Source organism: Mustelus asterias, chromosome 14 (assembly GCF_964213995.1).
Source record: "Mustelus asterias chromosome 14, sMusAst1.hap1.1, whole genome shotgun sequence".
Classification (NCBI taxonomy): domain Eukaryota; kingdom Metazoa; phylum Chordata; class Chondrichthyes; order Carcharhiniformes; family Triakidae; genus Mustelus; species Mustelus asterias.
Genome location: NC_135814.1, coordinates 42,736,608 through 42,758,065, shown reverse-complemented (window position 1 = coordinate 42,758,065; position 21,458 = coordinate 42,736,608). Strand labels below are relative to the sequence as shown.

At 42.5% G+C, this 21,458-nt stretch overlaps 1 protein-coding gene across 1 annotated transcript in view; it reads right to left on the bottom strand.

Annotated features, from left to right (window-relative positions):
- The window catches only part of kcnh7b (potassium channel, voltage gated eag related subfamily H, member 7b), a 443,308-nt gene that overhangs the window by 35,648 nt on the left and 386,202 nt on the right, over positions 1-21,458 (bottom strand). The window contains exon 12 of the mRNA XM_078227700.1: positions 14,003-14,255. Coding sequence (XP_078083826.1) covers positions 14,003-14,255 — 253 coding nt within the window. The remainder of the gene's footprint in view (positions 1-14,002; positions 14,256-21,458) is intronic.

The window sequence follows — 21,458 nt, the reverse complement described above, 5'->3', positions numbered from 1 at the left end:
TTTGCAGCACACATATGAATTTACATTGTGCTGCTGACAGGCAAAATTCCCTCCTGACAGTATGAAATGGTCCCAGTTTTAGCCAGCAGACTGGCCCGATCTTCTCTTCCCTTCCCTCTGCCTCTACTCTTAAATCTTCCTATTTATGAAGCCAATGTTAGGTCTGAACTTGTGTTAAACATTCACTCTTTGAACAGCTTTCAGTGGTACGCAAGTGTACTTGATTTTTCCATGATTGACACTTGAGGGACAAAATGGTCAAAACTGCACCAGAGACAGACAGCCCATAGGCACTTTAATCAAAAATCCCATCACTATCTGCTTCTTCACTGTCGTGGGGGGTAAGAATTTCAGATCATTAATTGTCTTCCCGGCAAGTATTTGTGAACAAGAAATAGAAAATGTGACGGTTAACCTGCTCTCAAGGAGAACTGAGTTTAAAAGAATCTTGGGACCAAATTATATAACAATTTAGGATGGTTGTCTGAATGACGTGAAAGCAAAGCTAATTTATACGTTATTACAGAGAAGGAGTATTTCTGGCCTTCAGAAATATTTAGAAAATAACAAGAACAGCAAAGATTTACAATGGATTTGCTGCTGAGTAGCCCCCTTATGTCAAGATTTACTCTGAAGGCCATTATCCAATGAAAAATGAGTAGTTTTAGTAAGACTTAGCTTGGAACACCTGCTCAATATCAGCCAGACATTGAAAAATAACCTAATTATACAACGGATTTGTCAATAACCTGGAAAGGCATGTAATATAATAGTTTGATGAATGTTGCTTTAATTATATAACACAGCACCTGTGCCTGAAGGTTAAACTGCAAGAAAGTGCTACAATACATCTTTGCTGACAAGTGCGAAGTACTTCCTTTATAAAAAAAACGGCTTTAACATGAGTTGTCGAATGGCTTTTGGGCATTAGACATTCAGTGTCAGTGTACTCAACCATCCTAATTTGCAGTTTCCGGTTAATGAAAAGACGACCAATCTCAATGTAAGTTTGGGTTCCATAATTCTAATGATTTGGATTTTGTGATATTCATCTTGTACAAATGTGTCCATAGACAGGAAACATCTGACTGTTGTTCGTATTAAAATTCATACATTGAAAAACTGCGACCTGTGAGAGGATCCGCAGGGTCCCTGGAGATGCTGCTACATTATTGTACATCAGGTTTTTAAACTTTTGCATTTTTATTTCACCTATTATGTTATTTTTATGCCATATACTTATAAAAAAAATACTTCAGTGACAGCACTACTTTGTTTTTTATCACAGACACTAACTCCTAAACCCAGCCTGAATTGGGAGTGCGTCAATATTTACAAGAGGATTGCTGCCACGTACAGAAAGGTTTGAAGATCATTCAATATCTGTCTTTGACAGTAAAGGGATTCATTTTCAATATCTGAATTATGAGAATTTGCTTCAGAAAAGCATTGAACCCCCACCAAGTTCAGCACAAGGCACTCCTGCTGCTAACGCAGATACTCAAGAGATCAGTGTAGATGCAGATGGCAGGTCTTTTGAATCACAAGCAACTTGTCAGTTGGTTTAACATTCATCCTCCACTCTTACCGCCTCAGGTAAGGAAGCACCTAAGGGCACAGCACATCCATTACCAATACACAGAGGTACATGGCAGGGGTAAACACAAGAAAATACATTGAAGACGAAAAATGTGAAACACTCAAACACCGCATGCATTCATTAAATAACATTATTTTAGTTTTAATGTGATTTGCGATTTGTCTTTCTTTTTTGTGCCAGATTATAGCAGCAGAAATCCAAAAGTCAAACCAATAAGCCGGCTGATCCCTGTGCTGTCACTTTTATTGATTAAACCTCTGTCAAATATTTTGTTTTGTTTTTCATGAACAGTTTTATGGTATGATATAAATGCAAGTTGTTGCTGAATGTGTGCACCTGGAGTAAAAGTATGAACAATGAGCTCAGTGATGATCTTCAACGCAATCACTATAACTATCTCTGTAATCTCATCCAGCCCCTCAACCGTTCAAGATGTCCGTTCAGCTCCAATTATGGTCTTTTGAGCTGCTAAGCTCTGGGATTCTCTCCCTGAATCTTCCCACCTCTCGTCCATTCTTTCCTCCTTTAAGTCACTCCTTAAAATCTACCTTTTTGACCAAGCTTTTGGTCATCTGTCCTCAGCTCTGCTTGGGCCTGTAAGAGCTGGAAACATGGTAGGTGGGGATGACTTAATTAAGCAGGAGTCCTGACAGCAGGTTGAGATGTAGAGATGAAGTCAGTGGCGATCGGGCCTCGCGCTGTCCAGTGGCAGGTTCCTGTTTTCAATAAATTTCCATCCCGCGAATACTCAATGGGCGGGATTTTATGGCTCACTCGCCCCAAAACCATAATATCCCGCCTGACGTCAATGGACCTTCCATTGTCCGCCCCTCGCCCACTCCGATTCCCGTGATGGGCAGGGTGGTAAAATTCTGGTCATTATCTTTAAACATTTTCAAATTCAATCCTACCTTCAGCAACGCATGGGAAACTAATACCACTGGTTTTACGGTCATTTACAGATGGTCTTCACCAGTCAAGTTTATCCATTTTGATTGAGGTGGCTAGTTCTTTTTGTGGAAATCGGAGGCACATGGAGGTGGAGGTCTGGAATAAAGGACAGGAGCGGTAAGGGCAAATCAGGGGATTGGGGCAGGCCAAGAAAAAGAGCAAGAGGTGGTTGGGAGGGGCGGGAAGGGTACAGCAAGAAGTGCCTATGGCCTGGGGTCTTGGGTGTGGACAGGGAAGAATCAGTCAGGAAACACAAAAGAAGGGGCCTGATGTATGGCTTCTGTACTGTCCAATGTCAGGTCATGGGTGTCGACATGAGAACACTGCCTGTCATGGGGAAGATCCACAGTTACGGTGGGGGGGTGGTTGATGCAGTATGAGGGCAGGTAAGGTAGGGATAATGGAAGATCTCAGAGGGAAAGTCAAGGCATTGTAAGGATAGATCAGGTGTGATGGGGAAGAGGTTCTAGGATCTGAGTAGGAATGTCCAGAGTGAGGGGTGTAGTGTCAAGGGAGAGAGTTGGCATGCCTCACTGTCATAAGGGCAAAGTGATGGTGGGAGGTTGTCAGACTGAAGGCATACGGTAATGGGCTCAAACGCAAGGGTAATGGGCTCAAACGCGAGGTAGGATGATGAGTTCCAGGTATGAGGTAATTCATGTTCTGTAACTAGCCATTGCTGTAAACTGATGGTGCAGCTGGCACAACTCAACATCCAAGTGAGAGGCGAATGGAGAGGGGTGAGGTTGAGAGGAGTTTTGGGTGTGGCCCTCGGGAGGAATAGAAAGACTCATTGCTCAGCAGCTGATGGATAAGAGTCATGTAGTCAAGAGTCATGATTCATTTTGGTAGGGCTAATTTAAATGTGGATTACAGGGTCAAAGGTAGGGTTCTGAAGACTGTGGAAGAACAGAGAGATCTTGGGGTCCATATCCACAGATCTCTAAAGATTGCCACTCAAGTGGATAGAGCTGTGAAGAAGGCCTATGGTGTGTTGGCTTTTATTAACGGGGGTTGGAGTTTAGGAGCCGTGGGGTTATGCTGCAACTGTACAGGACCTTGGTGAGACCACATTTGGAATATTGTGTGCAGTTCTGGTCACCTCACTATAAGAAGGATGTGGAAGTGCTGGAAAGAGTGCAGAAGAGATTTACCAGGATGCTGCCTGGTTTGGAGGGTAGGTCTTATGAGGAAAGGTTGAGGGAGCTAGGGCTGTTCTCTCTGGAGCAGAGGAGGCTGAGGGGAGACTTAATAGAGGTTTATAAAATGATGAAGGGGATAGATAGAGTGAACGTTCAAAGACTATTTCCTCGAGTGGATGGAGCTATTACAAGGGGGCATAACTATAAGGTTCATGGTGGGAGATATAGGAAGGATATCAGAGGTAGGTTCTTTACGCAGAAAATGGTTGGGGTGTGGAATGGACTGCCTGCAGTGATAGTGGAGTCAGACACTTTAGGAACATTTAAGTGGTTATTGGATAGGCACATGGAGCACACCAGGATGATAGGGAGTGGGATAGCTTGATCTTGGTTTCAGATAAAGCTCGGCACAACATCGTGGGCCGAAGGGCCCGTTCTGTGCTGTACTGTTCTATGTTCTATGTGCACAGAGCTGTTCATTTCATTAGCTGCCTTCTTTACACAGGTAACTTGGTGGATTGACTTTGAGTCTGATCCACCCAATATTCCTACAATCTCAGGAGCAGGAGGAGAGGATGTAATGAAGGAGAGCTGTCACCAGCTTTCAACAGAGGCTACAAGACCAGCAGCAAGCAGCACCAGAGAGGGAGGCTGTGTTAGGAGGCAGGCATCAAGGGCAAACATTATAGAAGATAGGCACTGGCGTGTATTCACAGCTTCAGAACTAGACAGAACTACCTGCAAATGTGCAAAAGGCAATTCAGAAATGGTTGGGGCAGTGCAGCATGGTAGCACAATGGTTAGAACTGCTGTCTCACAGCGCCAGGGACCCGGGTTCGATTCCCGGCTTGAGTTGCTGTGCGTGTGGAGTTTGCATGTTCTCCCCGTGTCTGCGTGGATTTCCTCCGGGTGCTCCGGTTTCCTCCTACAGTCCAAAGATGTGCGGGTTAGGTGAATTAGCCATGCTAAATTCTCCCTCAGTGTACCCGAACAGGCGCCGGAATGTGGCGACTAGGGGATTTTCACAGTAACTTCATTGCAGTGTTAATGTAAGCCTACTTGTGACTAATAAACAAATAAACTTTAAAGAGATATGTGGGATTTTGTAGCAAAAGCTGGAGCCACATGGATTTGGCAGGAACCTCATGCCAATGGGTCTAATGAAGATTGTGGTGTGCCAGTATTTTGCCATTGATTGTTTCCAAGGCTCTCCAGGCAACACTTGTGTCAAACACAGGTTTATGGCTAGATCCTGAGTGATAAAGGCTATACTCTCTGGTTGATGACACCAGTGAGGCATCTCCACAGCACAGTGGAAGCATGGTTTATTGCAGCCCTCACCTCCATCAAAGCCATAATTGGCATGCTGTATTCCGCACAACATGGCCATGCAACACAAAGAATCATTGCAACAAGACAAGAGGGTGAAGCAGCACTCTGCTCCAGATGCTGATGAATTGGAAGAATATAAGGAGGCCATGAATGTGTATGACCCTTTACTGGATCCCAGAGCTCTGGAAAGATTTGCAAGGAATGCTAGGGATAACCTTATAAACACCCAATTCATCTAGAAGCAAGGTTTCAAGATGCCTGTTATATCCTTGCCAGCCTCCCTCCAGGATATTACTTTGAACCAGCACCCTCTGCCACCTAGATGATCAAGGGGAGTAGACCTTTGTCACTCACTCACTGGTCCTCAGAGCATCTGTGTCACACTTGGACAGATATCGATCAGCCGACCATGACCATGAATTCAGATCCTGTATTATCAGTACAGGATTTGGACAGCATCAACAGTTCCATTATTCCCCTTGAGAGTAATCTCACACAATGTCTATGTGTTAGGGTCAGTTGAGCCTGCTTGTGGCACGCACAAAACTGGACACACATGCAAACATTCAATAAAGACTGAATGCAAACACACATCATTTCCTCCACAATAAAGGAAATGTCCAATCTCCCCTGTAACCGTCAATGCGTGCCAACCATGAGGCATGCCAGTACATTTAGCCCTCTGACCAAGCTAGTCCCAACAAATGATGATGATGTACACATGAATAAACAGAAACAAATAAAATGTGCATGTGCAATATTTGCATGTGTCAAATTAAACTTTTTGTTAACGCATCTGTGCTACCTTTGTGCTCTCAAATTAAGTTTTCTCTCATGCTCACGATGTCTTGGTGAATCTTTGACATTGGGCTGCTGGAGGCAATCTGCTCAATGTGCTGTCCCATTGTATTTGATGACTGGGGCAGGTGTCCTGTGGCGGTCTGAGGCTGTGAGGGCTGGGGGAGTGTCCTGCACACAGGAGCATCCTCTTCTGCCTCACACACTGGAAACAATGGCAAAGGAGATAAGGAAAGGTGATGAACCTTGAGAGTGAACTGAGAGAAAGCCCCTAGGCATAGTCTCCTCCTCTACGCCAGTGCATGGTGCAAACTTCCTATCTCGCAGATGGCAAAGGGCACCTGGAGGGAGCTCCAGGTGCCTCATCCCCCTCTCACCTACTGTGCCGCAATATAGGTCAGAGTGTATGTGGGTCATATCTTGGACCTGGCACTCAATGGTGGTAACCAACTTCTCCATGGATGAAGCCATGTGCTCATATGCCTGAGAGGTGGCAGAATTCATGGCTTACTTTGACTTCTCCATGGTACATCCAAAGCTGCACATGACTTCGAGCATTTTTGCCATGTGTTGTCCTAACTTTTGCTGCAAGTCCAGCAGTCATATTGTGGCTATGGCCAGAGGCTCGCCATCAGCATGTGGGCTCAGCAGGGGCCTGGTCCCCAACAGTTTCCCGAGTGTCAGATGCTTTGGTTGTCACATCCTCCATCAGTTGCTAGGATGTATATGCAAAATGCTCACCAGATTGTGCTCCTGATTCTAAATGCAAACCCTCCGCGATACATATGGGTGTCACTGTGTTGGTGGAGATTGTGGAAGAGGCAGGTGATGATGCATTTTCTGGATGAATGGTGTAATTGGCCTCCAGAGGTGGAGTGTTCTGGCTCCCACCATGGCTGTGGTCTGGGCTGGGCATTGCAAGGCCCTGTATTGGAAAGAAAATATAATTATATTAAGGATCAGCACAGTCTGTGATTGTATCACATTTCTTCATGTGCCTCCTGTGTGCCCATACGTGTGGACCGGTTGGATGCATTATCACACTTACGCCAGGTCATTCTAGCCTCGCTTGATTGAACTGGTTGCTTGGTCTCCCTCCTCTCCTGCAAGCTATAGTGCCTCTTCCTCAGTAGGCCTGCTTGGCCTCATGTCAGACACTTCACTGCTGGTTCTTAACCTCTCCTTGCATTGTGAGTCAGCTTATCCTGCATGACAATGGGCAGGTTTAGTGACATGTCATGGGACAGCTAACCCCCTATCGGTGTGCATCCCCATCACACATATGCCCTTGCAGAAGCCAAAATGTCACATGCTTTGGCTTCAGTTACCTTGTAGTACTGAGGCTACTCACACATTTGCCTGCCTGGTCCAGCTACCCACCTGCAAAGATAGATTCAAAAACCAGAAAATATGAAATAAAACAGAAAATGCCGAAAATACTCAGCAGGTCAGGCAGTATCTGCGGAGAGAGAAAGAAAGTTCACCTCTCAGGCCGATGACCTTTCATCAGAACTGGGATGAGTTAGAGATGCGATAGGTTTTGAGCAAGAGGTGGGTGGAGCAATTACAAAGGAAAGGGTGTGATTGGGTGGAGGACAGGAAAGGTTGAATGACGGAAGAGTTAGTCTGACCAAACTCATTTGCATCTCAACAAACTCTGCACCAACTGAGCAGCATTTTAAAACTTTAAAAAAAAAATCCTTCGACTTCATTGTGAAATATTTAAGAGTGGTAATTTGCTGGAGTGATACAACTGAAAATGGATTTATCTTAAAAAAAATAAGCATTCTTAATTCAGATGCCAATTCTCCACCAAATTCAAATGACTGAAAATAACTTTCAAAATGTACAGGACAATTTGCTACTTATAATGGTCAGTTGTTGGTAAATTCAAGAAATAAATAAATTAAAAAAGATTTTAAAACTTTTCTATTGGTTTCCTTGCACCCAATTAAACCAACTTACCTTGAGACTCTCCTTGAAGTCTCACAACTGAGTATAACTAGTGATTACCGGTTAATTCATCCTCTCAATGAAGGCAGACACAGGCAATGAAATTTATCATCATTTCCAATGTGCTGTCACAGCCTTCAGCCAACCGAGGAAAATAATATTTGAGTATCAGGATCTTAAACTTGAGACTAAGCTCATGGTTTACTGGGCAGCAGTGCTCCACAGACTCCGATATATTTCAGAGACTTGGACAACCTACAAAAACACCTCAAAGCACCAGAGAAGTACCACCAACATTGCCTTCACAAGATTCTCCAAATCCAGATGCAAGAAAGATGGCAAACAGCAGTGTTCTCTCCTAGCCAATATGCCCAGAATCGAGGCGCTAATCATTCAAAATCAGCTCAGTTGAGCCGAACATGTTGCTTGCAAGCTTGGTAACTGCTTTACTTGGAAATATAACATGGCAGCAGACTCCGGGAGGGCAGTGGAAACAGTTTAGATATATCTTCAAAGAGATCAAACATCTCCACCAAATCATGGGGGGCCTGGCTTGTGGTCAACCATTTGGGGAAGCATTGAACACACTGAGGGAGTGCACAAAGCTCCAAATAACGTAGCTACTCAACCCTTTAAGCACCACCTGCATGGCATGTGGCAGAGTCCGCCAATCACGCATTGGATTTATTAGCCATCTCAGAATCCATTGAAGAGAAGTGGAAGCAAGTCACCCTCAATCCCAATGCACTACCTCAGAAGGAGAAGAAGAGATATCGGAAGAAGAGAGAATGTGGTTCTGATGAAAGCCTTATCCACTTGAGGAGAGAAACTTAAGGGCAATGGAAAATCAATAGTGGCAGAGATTGCGAGATTAAATATTAAAAGATTATTTTAGGGCAGTGTGGTGGTGCAGTGGTTAAAGCTGCTGCCTCACAGCACCAGGGGCCTGGTTCAATTCCGGCTTTGAGTGACTGTGTGGAGTTTGCACGTTCTCCATGTGTCTTCATGGGCTTCCTCTGGATGCTTCAGTTCCCCCCACAAAGATGTGCAGGTTGAGTGGATTGTCCATGCTAAATTGCCCCTTAGTATCCAAAGATGTGTTGGTTAGGTGGATTAGTCATGGTAAATGCATGGGGTTACAGGGATAGGAGCAGGGGATGAGCCTGGGTAAGTAGCTCTTTCAGAGTCATTGCAGACTTGATGGGCTGAATGGCCTCCTTCTGTGCTGTAGCGAAACTATGGTTCCAATGGCCTTGATAACAAAGTCGTATATGTTTAGGCTTAAAGCTAGAAGTTTAAAGGGGAGTTTTGAATGAATTTTTAAATGCTAGGAATTATTATAATATGGAATAATACAGTAAGCTGCTACTGAATTCAAACCAATTATAACTTTTAGAAGGGAATTAAATAAATAGTTGAAGTACAAATACATCAAGGGAAATGGAGTTAGAGTGGATAGCTGTGATGGAGAACTAGCAGAAGTACAAACACGATGGATTGACTGAATGCTCACATACGGTAATGTATGGAATCAAAATCAGTGATATTAGAAGTGAGGAGATGCAACAGATTAGCACACTATTCTTTCACCTCTAGTACATGGGTTTGAATTCAGTCAAGAGGGATAGAATGAAAATCCACTCCATTTGGACAGGTGGAACTTTGTTCCTTCTAGTGTTGGGCCATGAAAACAATTAATTTAGTAGTACTTGACACTAAAATACAATCCTGTGTACAGAAACTAATTGTACATCTGTCCTGGGTAACAGATCAATCACTATTAAGCATGTTTAGATATATGTTTAGATATATGTTTAGATAATGTTTTAGAACATACTGGTCGCCTCATTACAGGAAGGATGTGGAAAAGATTGAAAGGATGCAGAGGCGATTTACAAGGATGTTGCCTGGATTGAGTGGCATGCCTTATGAGGATAGGCTGAGGGAGCTCGGTCTTTTCTCCTTGGAGAGACGTAGGATGAGAGGAGACCTAATAGAGGTATATAAGATGTTGAGAGGCATAGATCGGGTGGACTCTCAGAGGCTTTTTCCCAGGGTGGAAATGGCTGCTACAAGAGGACACAGGTTTAACGTGCTGGGGTGTAGGTACAAGGGAAACGTTAGGGGGAAGTTTTTCACACAGAGGGTGGTGGGCGAGTGGAATCGGCTGCCGTCAGTGGTGGTGGAGGCAAACTCAATAGGGTCTTTTAAGAGACTCCTGGATGAGTACATGGGACTTAATAGGATGGAGGGTTATAGGTAGGCCTAAAAGGTAGGGATATGTTCGGCACAACTTGTGGGGCAGAAGGGCCTGTTTTGTGCTGTAGTTTTCTATGTTTCTATGTTTCTAAATTAAATTTAGTTGAAGATTAACAGAATATTATCAATGTACTGAAATGAAATGCAGCTTTAAGAGGCTTTAATCGATTGTTTATTCTTCACTTTTGGTCACCAAACTAAAGACAATTAATACTGGTATTGAAAAAAAAGCAGAAAACACTTTGAAGGACAAAAATGTTTAAACACTAAATATGCTGATCTGCATTTTGCTTGCTTTGTACTAGATACAAGCTAGAAAATATGTTTCTTATATAGACATATGTTGCAACCAAATCTGGTTGAAGACACACACACTACATTGTGTCTAACTTTAAAACTATGAATGAATTGTGACGCATTGATTTGAAGGGACCTTCAATGACAGGAATGGATTTTGTGTTCAATGACAAAGGGGCTGCTCTTGCCAAAGATTTTAGAGAACGTTGCCATCAAAGAGCATTCTTTTCCCTTATTCCAATGTTAGTTTCAATCTGAAGCCATTTGTAGGCAATCTGGCATCCAGCAACAGTGACATCATCAAGCAGGCTGAGTAACCAATCAGATTAAAACATTCTCACAGACTGCAAACCAGGAAGTAAAAAGCAAATTAAAAACATTATAATTCAATGTTCAAACATTTTACGGAGGCAAAATAGAGATTGAGATTTACACATTAGATTAAGGTAGAAGCTGCAATATCAAAACAAACTTTAAAAAGTAAAATAATAATAGTTGTTCATTATTTTAAAAGTTTAGGAATTGTTGTCATGGAATAGAGGGACTGACACTAGAGATTTATAAAATTAGTTATTAGGAATAGAAAAATTGTTCAACAGTAATTAAAACTTTTTATGTTGTTACGATCTCAACTGCACTTCATTCATCAAGGATTTTTACAGTGAGAATAGTATTTTTTTATTCGTTCAAGGGATGTGGGCATTACTGGCTGGGCCAGCAACTATTGCCTGTTCCTAATTGCCCTTGAACTGCATGCTAGGCCACTTCAGTGGGCAATTAAGAGTCAACCACATTGTTGTGGGTCTAGAGTCACATGTAGGCCAGACTGGGTAAGATTGGCAGATTTCCTTCCCTGAAGGACATTAGTGAACCAGATGGGTTTTTATGACAATCAACAATGATTTCATGGTCATCATTAGACTTTTAATTCCAGATTTTTATTGAATTCAAATTTCACCATCTGCAATGTTGAGATTTGAACCTGGAAACCCAGAGAATTACCCTTGGTCTCTGAATTACTAGTCCAGTGATAATACCACTACACCTCCCCAAAGCATTGAATTGAATTTCTAACCATTGACTCTGTGTTGATTGCATCTGGGAACAGTGCAACAGCAAACACTGTGGAGGAGTAGGGTATCACTATCAACAACTTCTGGATTTACATTTTAACCATGTAAATACCAGCACCAGAATGTTAACAGCATACAGTGGATCCAGATATTGAGACCAAATGTGGGACTTGAGCACATGTGGTTGGTCAGAAAGACTGTGGGGCAATTTTACCAGTAGAGACCAATTAAGAGGCCACCACCAGAAGGACCACAGTCAAATTAAGGATGGTGGCCCACCTCACTGAGCTGACAGCCCAACCAAAGAGCCGGCTGCTCTGTAGCCATTACATTCACAGCTTGCAAGTGCCAGGCAATGATCATCTCCAACAAGAGAGAAATTGACAATTTCAAAAAAAAAACAGAATCTAACCATCTCCCTTGGACATTCAATGACATTCTCATCACTGAATCCCCCACCATCAACATCCTGAGGGTCACCATTGACCAGAAACTTAATTGGACCAGCCATATAAATAATGTGGTTACAAGAGCAGGTCAGAGGCTTGGAATTCTGTGAAGAATAATTCACCTTTTGATTCCCTAACGCCTGTCCACCATCTACAAGGCACAAGTCAGGAGTGTTACGAATTACTTTCCGCTTGCCTGAAGGAGCCTAGTTCCAACAACACTCATGAAGCTCCACATCAACCAGGACAAAGCAATCCATTTTCTTGGCACCCCGTTTACCACCTTAAACATTCATTCCCATCACAGTGCCAGCAGTGCTTACCATATGCACAGTACACTGCAGCAACTCACCAAGCCTTCAACAGCACCTTCCAAAGGTGGACCTCGACCAGCTAGAAAGCCAAGGGCAGCAGACACATTGGAACACTACCATCTGCAAGCTCCACTCCACGTTAAAACACCATCCTGATTTGGAACGATACTTCACTGGGTCAAAATCCTGGAACATCCTTATGAATTGTGGGTGTGCCTATAGCAGGTGGACCACAGTGGTTCAAGAAGACTGCTCATGTTCTCCAGGTTAATTAGGGATGGGTAATAAATGCTGGCCTTGCCAGTGACGCTTACATTACAAGAAGGAATAAGAAAAAGCCTAGGCAGTGCCTTCAACATAGGTTGCGGGAAGAAAGAAGGGCACTCCATGTTGATACACCATGGAAGGCCAATAGTCTGTAATGAATTTGCTTGGGCAGGTTCTGGCGATTGGAGGGGTGAATCTTCTAATGCCGGCATCAGAGCCTTGGGCTGGCCACTGCCACAGGGAGACCGCCCTTGTCCATGGGGTTGCGGGGGGATCTCCAGAAAGAAGGCCCTCCTTGGGAGTGTGCCTTAATTCACCATGCAGCATGGGGCCATTCTAATGGCACTAATGGCCAGGTAAAATGATGCTGACCGATCAAATTAATTGGGTTATTTGGCCACCCACCTCTGGTCACCAGGCAGAAGAGACCATTGTCATCCTGCATTTGGCATTAGTCCCTGGCAGCGAAAGGCTGTGGGAACAAATCAGGTTTCCATTCCAATGCCTTCCCCTGCCATCTTAACATTCATCCCACCTCCCAGCCCATTTCTAAAGGGCTGGTAAAATTCCGTCCTGAAAGTTGTTATCAGTTTTATACAGAAATGTTAACAAGCGCTAATTATGGCATTATCTCACAGAGAACACATAAATGTTGTACGTTAAATTACCTTACAGCCAAAACAACACAAAGTCTATCTATAAAATGTCTATTTAAGTCTCTTTTACAAATAATCTGTGACTCTATCTGTCCTAAAGGAAATTTCTCATTAGCAATGTCAATGGCCATTATTCTCTAAACTCACCCATGGCTGGGATTCTCCTGTTCCACTGCAATGAATGGAGTTTTGGTTGAGTGCCGAATTCCCCGTTCTCGCTGGTATCAGTGACGGGGTGAACGAGATCAGAGAATCCCAGCCAACATATAGAAGGCTTAAATTGTGAATGCACAAACAGGGTACAGTAGTGGTTATTTTGCTGGACAGCAACTCAAAGATTGGACTAATATTCCAGACAATAAAAGAGGACAGTTTGAGAATCTGAATTCATTAAAAAAAAATACAAAGTACAACACAAACATCAGTGAAAATAACCATGCAATTGTCCCTTTGTTGTACAAATCCAACAAGTTTGCTGATGTTCTTCAGAGCATCATGACCTGGTCGTGCTTATATGTGCTCACATCAATAGAGTATTGTTGATTCTGATGTGGCCTAGTAAGCCACTTGGCTGTATCACCACCTTCTCAGAACAATTAGGAATGGGTAATAAATGCCGGTCTTGACAGTGGTGCCCACATCAACCCAATTAAAATGAATTAATAGCCTTTTATTTAAATAGAGAAACATCTCCAATTAATTGATGTATTTTCTCTCTCTATATAGTACAATGGGAAATTGCATGTTTGCAGGAAGAACTTACGTAAAGTTTTAAATATCTTTGCAATTTTACAGACAAATTTCTAACATTAGTGCTTCATATCAGCCAGTCAAAAGCTGGAGACCATTCTTCTAAAATCCATGTAAATTCCAAAATGCTTATTGATTGTTCATGTTTCTTGTTCACTTACCAAGAATTGCTACTACAATGTTTTCCTTTAGGATTTCTATGGAACCCCTAGAGATGAAGTAGAGTGCTGTGAGGATATCCCCACTGTGAACCAATGTGTCACCGGGTGGAGCATGTGTGGTTTTAAACTTCATAGCCAGAGCTCGCAGGCAACCCTTACTGGCACCTTTGAATGCCTTGCAGTTCTGAAGTAATGCCTGGTTGAGGTGGAGACATATATCTGCCTGTAGACATTCAGGAAATCCCTTGAGCACCTAGTGGAAAAATTATACATTAGCGATAATGAATGGACACAGTCTTTAATTCTAGTCAAAGAATTGTATCCTCAAATGTGATTATAAAAGTGACATTCTGGCCTACAGTTTTCATCGTAGAATTTTAAGTAAATGCTTCAGTTATTAGAACATTCTGTGGTAGTTTCCCAATCTGTGCTTTATTTCAACTGTGACTTAACAATCTGGAATAATTTGAGCATTCATTTTAGATTACCTAAAAAAACTATATTCAAGATTATCATTACTGAAATTATGTATCCTTAAACTGTGGGCAGTTGGGCAGATCTGATGTAAGTTTCCCAATACAATTTGTAAAACAAACAATATCCTTTATGATGTTGTAATGCTCTTGAGAATGCCATGGAATGTTGTATTATTTTAAAGATGCGATAAAAATAGAAATCATTGTTATACACTGGACTGTATTTTAACTCAGAATTAGGAATCATACCAAATACACAAACAGTTTTTAAAAATAAATTAAACCATCTCAAAGAAATGATACTGGGCTTGTGAAGATATTCATAGCAGAGATTATCGAAATATTTTAAAGAACTGAATTATTATCAGAGATGTATTAAGAGGAGATCTATGAACATAGAACATAGAACATTACAGCGCAGAACAGGCCCTTCGGCCCACGATGTTGCACCGACCAGATAAAAAAAAAACTGTGACCCTCCAACCTAAACCAATTTCTTTTCGTCCATGAACCTATCTACGGATCTCTTAAACGCCCCCAAACTAGGCGCATTTACAACTGATGCTGGCAGGGCATTCCAATCCCTCACCACCCTCTGGGTAAAGAACCTACCCCTGACATCGGTTCTATAACTACCCCCCCTCAATTTAAAGCCATGCCCCCTCGTGCTGGATTTCTCCATCAGAGGAAAAAGGCTATCACTATCCACCCTATCTAAACCTCTAATCATCTTATATGTTTCAATAAGATCCCCTCTTAGCCGCCGCCTTTCCAGCGAAAACAATCCCAAATCCCTCAGCCTCTCCTCATAGGATCTCCCCTCCATACCAGGCAACATCCTGGTAAACCTCCTCTGCACCCTCTCCAAAGCCTCCACATCCTTCCTGTAATGTGGGGACCAGAACTGCACACAGTACTCCAAGTGCGGCCGCACCAGAGTTGTGTACAGTTGCAACATAACGCTACGACTCCTAAATTCAATCCCCCTACCAATAAACGCCAAGACACCATATGCCTTCTTAACAACCTTATCTACTTGATTCCCAACTTTCAGGGATCTATGCACACATACACCTAGATCCCTCTGCTCCTCCACACTATTCAAAGTCCTCCCGTTAGCCTTAACATGGAGACCAGCAGAAAGGATAGAGTAAAATCTCCTTATTGTTTTTGGTTTCAACAGCAGAAGTACTATAATTTAGAGAGTTTAGCTTTCTACTAAAAAAAAAACGAAATACACTTCCAACAGCTTCCACACTGCAGAATTAATCTACGCTGAAGAAATTACTAAAACAGCTTTTGTTTTCTTCAATTTAACAGTCCAGGAGACAGCCACAATGATAGAAAAAATGGTTCTGGATTTTTGTTCAACGCTGTTCAGCCACCAGATGGCACAAAATGCATCGTTTATCACTGAACAGATTTTATTCATAATAGGCTTACTTTACCAGGAGCAACAGATCTATTGACCAAAAGGCACATCACATGCAAAATAATTCTGCCTTCATACAACTTTACAATAGCAACACTGCAGAGATTGTTTTGAATTTAATATGATGTGGAGATGCCGGTGTTAGACTGGGGTGGACAAGACGAGAAGTCACACGACACCAGGTTATAGTCCAACAGGTTTATTTGAAATCACAAGCATTTGGAGCCCTGTTCCTTCGTCAGGTGAAGGAGTCATCTGACGAAGGAGTAGCGCTCCGAAAGTTTGTGATTTCAAATAAACCTGTTGGACTATAACCTGGTGTCGTGTGACCTCTCATCTTGAATTTAATACGAATAATACGAAATTAAACTCTAAATAAAATAGATACATTTTCTAATGGTCAGGAAATGATAGGCTTGGGGAAGGACTGCTGTCTCATTATATATCTGTTTGATGTGAATGCAAAAGTGGCACATTTATGGCGATAACCCTTTCATTATGGTCCTGACTGTGTACATTGTTAGGTTTACAATGCAATTTATTTTTTGAGAATTTATATTAGTCAATGAATTCTAAAACATTGATACTGATATTAAGTTGCTCTATACAGTATAGAATAGTTGAAAAAAAAACATTAGTCAGTCCTAAACTGTATAAAAATTCATCACAAAATCCCAGACAGCTTGTGTTAATAGCCTTATACACAAGAGTTATAAATAGTACTAGTTGCCATGTTTCCATGTGAACAGCTGCAACCTTCACATTCATTTTTTCAAATCTCTTCCTATCTAGTCTGCAATATTCCTGGAAGATTTTTTGTTTTGGCAAGTTACATTTTTAATCTCTTTCGTCTCTTTTTTTTTCTGCTTTAGTTTCGTTTCTGTCCATTTTCGTTTATTTTCAAAATTGTTCAATGTCATATTGCTATACAGGACCATGTACTGCAGAAACATTGGGTGAGATAATGAAAGGAATCAATCCTGTTTAATTTCAGAGGCATCTACAGTCGGAAATATAATAATAACAGCTGCTTCACTAAACGAAGATGGTCAGTGGCTGAAAGCATGATGCTCAGTTGCTGGGTGCATAATGTGCATGTCTGTTACCGATCTCTTTGTTTAGGAAGAGCTTTCCATTTTCAGGACACAAACTCCATCTTGGCTTTTAAAATGTCTGATATTATCAGTAATTGATCCAGGTGAGAAATATAAATTAATGTGTTTCTCCGCTACGTCCAATGTAAATACAGTGAGTCAATCTTGTTAAGGATGAAATTGATCTAAGGGGAGTATTTGCTCAGTCACCATCAAATATCCATGCACTGTGATTTTTGCTTGGTGGAATGACTGAGTAACAGAAATATATGGTTGCCTATATGGATACACTAATAAATTACTTTATATTGGTGGTTATGGAATTGGCATAATTTGATGACAACTTTATTCGCATATAACTTGTATAATGCAGATTCTTTCCAACCATAACCAGCCAAAGGACTGTTGAGATATGTCTTATCCAGTATATCAAACGTCAGAATATAATTTCTAAAATAAATAAAACAATAAAATATGCTACTGGTAATAAATGCATGGTTAGTCCTTGCATAACTAAATCCTGCATTACTAAAAAGTAGGGCTAATCAGAAAATCTCAATACACATCATCTAACCCTTCTCACTTCTTGGTGCGTTCCTACATATACAATCTAAAACCACATTCAGCATTTGGTTTTTCTGTCAGGCAGTCATTGAATAGCATATAAATAGTAAAAAGGTGATACAGGCATGTAAATAGTAAGAGGAGGAGCAGGCCCAACTAGGGATCAAAAAAGAGGATTTATGCATGGAGACAGAGGGCATAACTGAGTATTAAACTAATACTTTGCATTTGTTTTTACCAAGCAAAAATATGCTATGCAAGCCTTGAAGAAAGAGGAGGCAATTAATACACTAGAAGGATTTAAAATTGACAAGGAGGAGGTATTGGATAGGCTGTGTACACTCAAAGTTGATAAAGCTTCAGGACCAGATAAGATGCATCCAAGGATACTGAGGGAAGTGAGAGTGGAAATTGCAGGGGCACTGGCCATAGTTTCCATTCTTTCTGAGGCTCAGGGTGATGCCAGTAGACTGGAGAATTGCAAATGTTACGTTCTTGTTCAAAAATAAAGTAAAGCCCAGCAACTACAGGTCAGTCAGTTTCACTTTGGTGGTGGGAAATTTCTAGAAATAATAATCGGGACAAAATTAACAGTGACACATACAAGTACAGATTAATTAAGAAAAGCATGTACAGACTTGTTAAGGGAAAATCATAATTAACAAACTTCCTGAAGTATTTTGAAGAGGTAACAGAGAAATGTACCTTTTCAAAAGGTAATGATACAAAAGTTGGAAGCATCCTGAACCATGAGGAGGATAGTTTAGAACTTCAAAAGGACATAGATAAGTTGCTAGAATGGATAGCCAGGTGGCAAAATAAAGTTCAATGCAGAAAAATGATAAGTAATTCATTTTGGCACAAAGAACATGGCAAGACAATATAAACTAAAGGGTAGAACTCGAAAGGAGGTGTAGGAGCTCAGGAAACTGGGTGTATATGTTGGAGGCGGCATGGTGGAACAGTGGTTAACACTGCTGCCTCACAGTGCCAGGGACCCCTGTTCAATTCCGGCCTCGGGTCACTGTCTGTGTTGAGTTTGCATGCTCTCCCTGTGTCTGCATGGGTTTCCTCCGGGGATTCCGGTTTCCTCCCACGGTCCAAGATGTGCGGGTTAGGTTGATTGGCCATGCTAAATTGACCCTAGTGTCAGGGGGATTAGCAAGGTAAATATGTGGGGGATGGGAATAAGGCCTGGTTGGGATTGTGGTTGGTGCAGACTCGATAGGCTGAATGGCCTCCTTCTGCACTGTAGGGATTCTATGATTCTATGAAATCATTGAATGTAGCAGTACAGGTTGAGAGAGTAGTTAATCGAGCATGTAGCACCCTGGACTTTAATAATAGTGGCATAAAGTATAAGAGCAAGGAAGTTGTATTGAGCTTGTATTACTCACGAGTTTGGTCTCAGCTTGAGTATTGCAGTTTTGGGTACGACACTTTAGGAAAGATGTGAAGGCATTGGAGAGAGAGCAAAAAGATTCATGAGAAAGATGCCAGGCATGAGGCAATTTAGTTAAGAAAATAAACTGGAGAAGTTGGGACTGTCTTCCTTGAAGAGAAGGTTGAGAGGAGATTTGATAGAAGTATTTAGAATCATGTGGGGTCTGGACAGAGTAGATAGGGAGAAGCTATTCCCATTCATGAAAGGTTGACAATGAGAGGGTACAGATTTAAAGTAACTGCCAAAAGTAGCAACAGTGATATGAGAAAAAAATTCATGCAGTTAAGGTCTGGAATGCATTGCCTGAAAGCATGGTGGAGACAGTTCAATCGAGGCACTCAAAAGGGAATTAGACTCTTATCTGGTAAAGAAGAATGTGCAGAGTTACAGGGAATAGCACAAGTTAAATTGCTCATTCAGAGAGTCAATCCAGACACAATGGGCCTGATTTTACCACCGCATTGTGCCCGTTTTTGGGCGCGAAAACTTGGTAAAGTCAGGTGTGAGGTGAGTAGTGCGATCCGCGCCCACCTAGGCGTCAATTCTCCCGCTACCAAGGCCCGAATATGGCCGTGATTGGGACCGCGCCTTAAACGGACGCAATGGCCATTTAAATGCATTTGCATGCATTTAAATTGACTTAATGGGCTGCAAGCCCAACCTTACCGGCACTTCCCCCTTTACCACCGAGTTCGCCCATCCAGAATCGATGCAAAACAGACATGCTCCACAAATGTTTGATTTGGGCGTTCCGGTTAGTGAGGAGGTAAGTGCCAAGCGTCCGATGGCCCTCTGCTTGAGATCGCGGGGGGGGGGTCCTCTGCCTGAGATCAGTGAGGGGAATGGGAGGGTCTGCTGCCTCTCTGCCTGATATCACTGAGAGGGAAGGGGGAGTCCGCTGCCACTCTGCCTGAGATTAGTGGAAGTGGGGGGGGGGGGGGAGAAGGTAGGGAGGGGCCCACGATCAGTCTGGGCGGCAGAGAGGATGAGGGGATAAGGGGGTCAGTAATGTTGTGGCGGTGGGGCAATGTCTGTGGGGCAGGGGGAGGCATTATCCGGCCCAGGAGGGATGTGGCAGGGGAGCAGCATTCTATCAGTTTTTTTGCGCATGCGCAGTTGGAGGTGCCAATCAGAGCTGCAGGAATTTTAGCGCATTAAGCCCCGCCCACAGGCTTCTGCAGCGTGATCCGGAATTGCTGATATTTTTCAGGCAGAGTGTGTATGGGGGCGCCTCAGAACGGGTCTAAAAGTCGGATCTGAAACACTCCCAGTTTCAAGTCCGCCCAGCACTTCGAATCAAAATGGTAAAATAGGGCCCAATGGGCCAAATGGCCTCCTGTAGCTTTGTAACATTTCTGTGATTCTGTGAATTAAATGAGATTTTGGGTGCAAAGCAGCAAACTGCACAAAGCTGGAAAATGCTCAGCAGATCAGGCAGCAACTGTAATAGAATCAATAATCTATAAATTCTGGCAATAAGAGACCTAAAATCAAATTGCCAATAGGGCAGGCAGGAAGTCTTTCAGACCAAAAGAACTGGCAATGGAAGGAACACCACGCCAACAGTAAAACAGGCATTTTGCTCTTTGCACATTGTTGGAGGACCCGTCACAAGGTCAGTTAGCCCTGAAACAATGGTCAGGAATGTCTCGTGTCGAGGATCCCATGGCAGGAATGGAAAAGTGCAGCACATCTGCTCTGGGGCAGAGCTGCTGGCCATGTGAAATCATGCAGTGGTCAGCCAATTAGATTCACAGAGGAGAGGGACTCTGGCCAATCTGACGGGGTTGGGCAGTAAGTCACCAGCCCTGCCATTAGTTCAGAGGGTTGAAGATCTTGGTGTCATATTTAAATAGCACCGAGACAGTTATCCACTCCCGATCATCCAGCTGCTGGTGAGGATTTTCTAACCCCTGAAAATGCTGGCATTCTTACAGTGACATTTCATGATTTGATTTTGATTTGATTTATTATTGTCACATGTATTAACATACAGTGAAAAGTACTGTTTCTTGCATGCTATACAAAGCATACCGTTCATAGAGAAGGAAATGAGAGAGTGCAGAATGTAGTGTTACAGTCATAGCTAGGGCTTAGAGAAAGGTCAACGTAATGCAAGGTAAGTTCATTCAAAAGTCTGACAGCAGCAGGGAAGAAGCTATTCTTGAGTCGGTTGGTACGTGACCTCAGACTTTTGTATATTTTTCCCGACGGAAGAAGGTGGAAGAGAGAATGTCCGGGGTGCATGGGGTCCTTAATTATGCTGGCTGCTTTATCGAGGCAGCGGGAAGTGTAGACAGAGTCAATGGATGGGAGGCTGGTTTGTGTGATGGATTGGGCTACATTCACGACCTTTTGTAGTTCCTTGCGGTCTTGGGCAGAGCAGGAGCCATACCAAGTTGTGATACAATTAGAAAGAATGCTTTCTATAGTGTATCTGTGAAAG